The 7,570-nt window shown below is 39.6% G+C and overlaps 1 protein-coding gene across 1 annotated transcript; it reads right to left on the reverse strand.

The window, feature by feature from the left end:
- Window positions 1-6,068: 6,068 nt before the first annotated feature.
- Window positions 6,069-7,218, reverse strand: LOC147430557 (histone H2B.9-like). The gene has a single exon (XM_086494426.1). The coding sequence runs from the start codon at window positions 7,089-7,091 to the stop codon at window positions 6,645-6,647; it is 447 nt and encodes a 148-aa protein (XP_086350552.1). The 5' UTR covers window positions 7,092-7,218; the 3' UTR covers window positions 6,069-6,644.
- Window positions 7,219-7,570: the final 352 nt, after the last annotated feature.

Here is a 7,570-nt window from a genome sequence, read left to right on the forward strand (position 1 = left end):
GACCAAAGCAAGTAGGGGGCATGCTTGAGGGGTATACTCTCCCACATACACACACACACACACACACACACACACACACACACTCTCATGGTGTGAAGTGCAAAGTGCATGAGCTCCAGCTCCTTCTCCAAGCTTAGCAGAGAAGCCGGATAGCCTACACCAACACTCTTGGATATGGAATGCAAATCCAACCAAGAGCCATGCTTCAATGCTAAAGCTTGCCATCTTCTCCATCTTCATTACTATGCTATTATGTATGCTAGCAAGAAGAGTGATGATAAGTGAGGAAAAAAATCTTTCTCCTATGAAATGTTTCTTCTTCCTCTTCCCTACCCTCATTCCCTGCTAGCTCTCTCCACCTTTGAAGGTGTTTGAGGTCTTGGGATTGAGGCTTGCGATAGTTAATGCTTTCCACCAAGTTTATGTTATGCTCATGATGCTTGAAGCTTTCCATCTTCATTGCATCACCTAGGTCACAAGGAACACAAAGATTATATTGTAACAAGTCTCTCTTGATGGGAGAAACGATAATACAAATGCCTATTGGAGGGGGGACCGGCTCCACATAGATCTGGTCCTCAACTGTTGTCATATTCTCTAAACTCTCTCTCTCTCTTGCAAAAGTATTTTTCATGCCAAGTTAACTAAATGCTATGTTTTTGTTGTTACCATCAATTAAGTTCACCCGCTATGCTCTCCGAATAATTTCTCAAAAGTACTTTCTCTAATTTCCACTAGTCTCAAAATTAATAGGCCATTTCCATTACAAGGTACTCACAATTTGGTGGAAGTTTTCCTTTGAGCAAGTTGTTGCAACTGCCTGCTTGAGACTAAAATAACATATAATAGCTATGCTCCTCTTGTCCCTTTAATTCTTCAAACCAAGGAGACTTCCCTTTCAATGCTAATTCAAATTTCCACCATCTCAAAACATGGTGAGGGCGAGCAACGGATGGTTGCATGTATACACTTCCACCTTTGATGAAATCTTGTGACATGTAGACTTTACTTGCTTGCTTGGTGTCAAAAAGGGAGGTGGGAGGGGGAGAGAAAGGAGAGGAGCTTTCTTGGTGTAAGAATGGGAGGTGGAGTAGGAGAGAAGGGGGAGGAGCTTTTTTGGTACTACAATGGAGGTAAGAGAAGGTGGATGAGCTCACTAGGTGTGTCAATGACAGGTGGACGAGGGAGAGAAGGAGGAGGAGCTTGCATGGTGCTCACCAATGGAGATAGCAGAAAATGAGTAGAGAGAGAATGTTGGAGTAGAGGGTGAGTACAATTGTTGCAGCAAAAGAGGGCTTGGCAAATAAGATCTAGAGAGAGAAAATCACTTTCTAGCTATAAGATAGGTTTGGGAAAACTTTTAAGAGTTTAAAATGATTTTTTGAAAATTTTTATAGAAAATTCATTTTTGGGAATTTCAAGTGTGCGTTTTTTTACTTTTAAAGGTCTAAAAATGTTCTTTTATTCTCACTAGGCAAGAAGCCTTTAGGATATGTAAGACTATCTTGTCCCCCTACTTTTTTGAGGGTATAGAGTGTGTCCATCACCCTCTTCCTATTGGATGGCCTCTAATTAACCTTAATCCCAAAGAGCCCCTAGAGGGGTTCATATTTTTTCTAATGACATGATTCCCAAGATGTGACTAGCATGTTTCAAGATCTCCAAAAGTAGATGGAAGCAAATAGCAAGCTTCAAGTGAAACAGCAAGCCTTAGAAGAAACACTGGTAGGAGAACAACAGAAATACACAAAGCTATGCGACTCTTATGATGTCGTCAAACACACGCTATCAACCCTGCTAGCGATGCCAGATGTACCTACTCTTGCCTCAACCTCTTAGACTCTTATGGTCATAGCAAAGGAGATTAAAGCACTAAAGGCGGAGTTAGCACAATAAAAATATCAAAAGCAGGTAGCAAGGCAAATGGCGACACTGACACAAAAACACCAAGAGATTAAGGAGTTACAAGAGCAGCTAGCAAATGCTAAAGCAAATTTTGTTAGCAAGCAAAAGAGCATGCTCAAGAATAGCAAAGAAAAGATTTGGCAAGCAATGCCATGTAAGCAAAGGCTATAGTATTGGCCCAACAAACCAACAACCGGAGGTAGATTTTGAAAGAATAGACCTACACCCCTTGGACCTACCAAGCACATCTACAGGGGGTGGCTACATGACTTTGAAGAAGAGACTGAACAAGAAGACGCCAAGGAGGAGCTCAAGAAGTGAATCAAGGACATCCCTAACAACTTGCACAAGGAGTTTATGCTCTATGAGCTCAAGGTGTTAGAGTCAATGGCCCTCTTAATGATAAACCAGATGAAGTAGTCAAGAACTTCGGTCACTAATGAAGCAAGAAGCCCTTCTCTGGAAGAAGAAGCTCCTACCCCATCTAGAGCAAAATGCAAAAGGGGATTATGAAGATGTACCCATCACTACAGATCGGGTACTTCTGATCGTGGAAAGTCAACCCCTGTGGAGAAAAAGTGGTTTGAGAAGCATCCACAAGATGAGACTCTATAAAAAAACACGCCAAAGCATCTGAGGATCGACCCAATCTCTTGTCCAATTCCTTGACGGAGATCTTGGGATAGCTACTTCATCTCAAAGGTCGTAGGCCATCCGTGCTCAACTATCCAGTGGATGTCAAAGCCAATGAACAACTACAAGCTAACACTATCTTACATGGTGCACATGATGCAAGCAGTGATTAATCAGATGCAAGATGTGCAAGATTTGACATGAAAAAATCTTACATGCAAGATGTGTCAGATTTGACATATCAAATGCTCACAAAGATTGCGAAGTTGATTAGCACGTGCATTCAGGCATTTGAACACATTGATGCAACAAAACACCCAGTGCAATGGCTAGGACGGGGAGAATGTTGGTGAAAATACTTAACGGACATCCTCCTAACCAGCTACACCGCCTCAAATCCCATAATTTTGATGTTATCATATTATTTTTCTAAAAAAACTTTGTATAAAAGAGAAGACATGACTATTGAGCCGCATTTTGTACACCCCGAGAGTTTATTTAGTTCCGAACCCAAAAACCTTGTAAGTTGTCAATGGACCAAATGAGAAGCCCTAGGTATAAGGTTCAAAATCTCTAGTTTGAACACACCATTATAACATTATCTAAATTTTTTGAAGAGCCGTGTATGTACGACAAAGGGTGGCAACTTAGTAGCACATTATAATCGATTTTTCTCAATCTCTACTAATCAAAATTCAATTGTAAAAATTACAATGTGTTCTATGTACCTTGTTCTTTCATTCAAATATAATCATTCTCAAATGTGTCATGGTTTGCAACTAACTGTCTGTGAGCTAAACCTATAGTTTGAGTGCAAAAGTGGATGTTTTATGATATTTTGATTATAAGAAAGTGATCCTAGACCATAGGTTGAACTTTGTGGATAGTTCTGTTGCAATTTTCACGACTAAGACCATGATAAATCAGAATTTCGGTACCTTGTCGGACCGCCAATCTTTGTAGAATAGTACCCTAGGCCATTATAGCTCTCTAAATTTTTGTTGCATTTCGAGTTCGTTTGGTCAACGAAAATGGGGTGATATCCTAGAGCGATGAGATAAGACATAGACAAATTTGCCATAGTAAAGAGTGAGATTTACTAGGACTGATGATAGTTTAGTTCCATAGGTTCACTTCTTGATTCTAATACCCTTAAGGAGTTTTCGTCAGAGTCGCTTCCCTGAATACTGACATTATGTTAATATTAGACAAGTATGCTACAGACATCCGTTCACGATGACCCGCTAAGTCAGTAGCTACACAAAACTTGCCTACTACCAAGAGACTATTAAGATGGAAGATAGCATGAAGTGGGAGCTTGCAATGCAATCTGAGGATAGCTCGATTATTTACAAATGAAACTTGATAAGTGACAGTTGCCAAGGGGAAAACAAGCCTTGCCTTTCAAATAGGTGTATAAGAAAAAGTACACGACAAAAGCTCCCAAGCCCAAGTATAAAGCTAGATTGATTGCTAAGGAATCCAAGCACAAAAAGGTGTGGATTATGATGAGATTTTCTCTCCAATAGTCAAGATAACTACATTGCATCTTACGCTTGAACTAGTAGCCACTGATAATATGAAACTAGTCTAGATAGACATGAAGACAGCTTTCCTTCATGGGGATTCTTTTTTTTTTCTTTTTGCAAAACTCACAATTGTGAGTGGATAATATTAAGAACATCCTGAGTATACACCAATCCACAAGCTCATCCTTCATGGGGATCTTGATGAAGATGTCACATGAAACATCGAGAGGGTTTTGAAGTCAAACATGAAAAGTTCACAAGAGCAAAATTGATGCGTAGATTATGTAAGCCATTGTATGGCCTAAAACAAGAGTCAAGGAAGTGATACATGAAGTTTAACAAATATATGCACTCCCAAAAGGTATGAAAGGAGCAAGAAATATCACTACTTGTATTCCGAGATGTTAAACAAAGGTTAACTTATCATCCTGACACTTTGTGTCGATGATATGCTCATTGCAAAGAAGTCTGAAGACAATTTATATCTTAAATAAATCACTTAACACATAGTTTACTATGAAGGATTTAAAAGATGCAAGTCACTTTTTTTATATTCGTATCAAAAGAGATAGAAAGAAAACATGGAATACTATAGCTATCAAAAAAAAAGTATATCCACAAGATCTTACAATGTTTTAATATGCAAAAAGAATGGCGAGATTGAGTACCCCAATACAAACATATGTAAAACTCAAAATGATACGCCCACTGATGTTGAAAAAGTGGAAATTGCCAAGGTATCATTCTTCAACAAACGGCAATATCATGTATGCTTGGTAGCCATAAGACTTGACATTGCTTTTGCAATAGAAGAGGTTAGTAGATTGATATCAAATTTTAGCAAAAAAACATTGAGAAGCGATGAAGCATATTTTGAAATATTTGAGAGGTACATTAAACAAATACTTACACTTTGAAAATAGTGATGCATCAATAATGGGTTACACAAATTAATATTATGTGAGTTGTGTGGATAAGCAAAGACCCACATCTACATTTTCCTATTTATTAGAACAATTGTGTCATGAAAATCATCTCTCCAAAATTGTCATCTTTCACCACAAAGACAAAGTACATGAATTTTTTATGCTAGCAAGAAAGCTATATGGTTAGCCCACCTAGTGAGAGATCTTAGCATTACTCATACTCCAATGTTGCATTGTGATAGTAAGAGTTCAATTGCATTAGCAAAAAAAAAAAATGTGTCACTCAATCAAAGTTCATTAGACTAAGCAATTTACACATTGCATAAAAATGTTAGGAATAGAGTGAAGCCACTCAAATGCTTTATGGTTGTATAAATGTGCATACATACACCTATAGCCACGTAAGCCAAGTTGACCTTCAAGTGAAAGATTGTCATGATTCAAACAAGCAAATCAAAAGGAATAGTAAAATATTATAATTCTCACTAAGAGCTTCACCATAGGAAAAAATAGACAACAAAGATTGCAAATAGGAAAACAATGCACACTCTACAACAAATGTTAAATTGGATCTCATTAAGTCCATTCCTTAACAAGCTTGTCACTCCAAAGTGGACACTAACCATCCATCACTATATGATAATGGCAAATAAAAGTATTGCCAAAGTTGTCATCCTTAAGATCTCTTCCCTCCTAAACCAAGCTATTATCCCTCACAAACACAAATTATAAATCACCCGCTAGTGCAAATGGAAATAACAATTGGATGTTTCTAGGCAAAACCAAGTCCATCCAAGGTTTTTGCCAAAATAACATAAGCTAAAATAAAGAATGCCCAACTACAAAATCAAGCCCAATTTTTTCATTTTCCTATAAATTTCACTCAAATCAAGACATGTGACGTTCCACCACACATTTTCAATGATATGGTATCACATGAAACTACAAGAGAATTCAAACGATCAAAAACATGTTGCACTACATATCAAAATATCATTATGCTTTTCACATAAGCTAGAAAAAATTATTGATAAACTTCCAAGATGAAGCTAAATATGTAATAAAAAAGCTCCAAGACAAATTTGTATCTTCTTAAATGTTGTCAACCAGAGTAAGGAGAAAAATTACCTGGCTCTTTTGTGAGATTTCCACCATGGATGAGATGGGTGACAATCTTCTACAACTTTCATGCACTCAACTTTCTTACCTATTGCCTATCACACTGGTTTCACAAACAATGTCAGTACACAGCACTACAATTACAAGAGATCAGGGCTCAACCCAAACCCACGCTAACATTCTTATGGCTTCACATGTAGACAGAGCAGGTGGCCACATTGAAACACAATGTCCATGATATCAAGGCAAGCCTCGGGCCGTGCTCTAGTTTAATCAAGGCCCCTCAACCTATCAATTAACCCACTAACAAATAGAGAGGTTTTGACAGATCAGCCTGCCATATGCTCATACAAAATCTGGAAGCTGCAAAACCAAGTCAAAGCAGCAGATCATTGCCAAATCCCCTCATAATCAGCCGCAACATATACGAAGAGTCCAGAACCACTAAAGATACAGCCGCAAAAAAGAGCTTTCAACCTCTTAGAACAGGTGGTGTTCAAAAACACCATTGGATTAGAATCGAGGAAGCAGCTCAAGCACTTGTAAACTTGGTTACTGCTTTCGTGCCCTCAGAGACGGCATGCTTAGCAAGCTCTCCAGGCAAGATAAGGCGCACAGCAGTCTGGATCTCTCGGCTGGTAATGGTGGGCTTCTTGTTGTATCGAGCCAAACGTGCAGCCTCTTGAGCAAGCTTCTCAAAAATGTCATTGATGAAGGAATTCATAATGCCCATGGCCTTAGAGGAGATACCTGTGTCGGGGTGCACCTGCTTGAGAACCTTGAAAATGTAGATCTTGTAGGTCTCGGTGCTCTTGGCCCTCTTTTTCTTCTTCTTGTCACCATCCTTGGCGGCAGAAGCAGGCTTCTTCTCTGCTGCCGGCTTCTTTCCGGCGGGCTTCTTGCCCGCCTTAACGCTCTTCATGGCCTTTTGTTCTGCGTCTACGGCAGGGGTGGCTGCCTCCTTCGACTTGGGTGCCATTGAAAGCTTGGGAGTGCAGGAGGGAGAGTGTAGAGATTGGAGAGTGGAAGGAGACGAGAGAGCTCAGCAGACAGGATAGGCACACAGAGCATCACCCCCTCCATTTATTCCGCTGAGAACTCGTCGACGAATCATCGCAAAGGCAGCGGATCACCCTGCCACACTCATCAACCGTCGGATTCGGGTCTGTATGGAACACACACGATGCTTCCATCCAGCGCGCTCTTTATTTTCAAATTTGGGTGCTGAGTTCACACGGATAGGCCGCCCGCAGCAGCGCCTGGGTTGTCTGTCCTCCCATGGCCAAGATAGGCTGACGTAGGCCGAACAAGAAGGGGGATAATAATTTTGCTAGCTTTTAATTTAAAGCTTTTGGCATAAATTTGGAGCTTTCTTTTGCTCAAATATGCTTAATGGTACATGAGAATACTGTTAAATGTTCAACTTTTTGGCATAATTTTATAGCTATTTATTTAAGA

Source organism: Adiantum capillus-veneris, chromosome 21, assembly GCF_014529385.1.
Source record: "Adiantum capillus-veneris isolate H3 chromosome 21, ASM1452938v2, whole genome shotgun sequence".
NCBI classification, from domain to species: Eukaryota; Viridiplantae; Streptophyta; class Polypodiopsida; order Polypodiales; family Pteridaceae; genus Adiantum; species Adiantum capillus-veneris.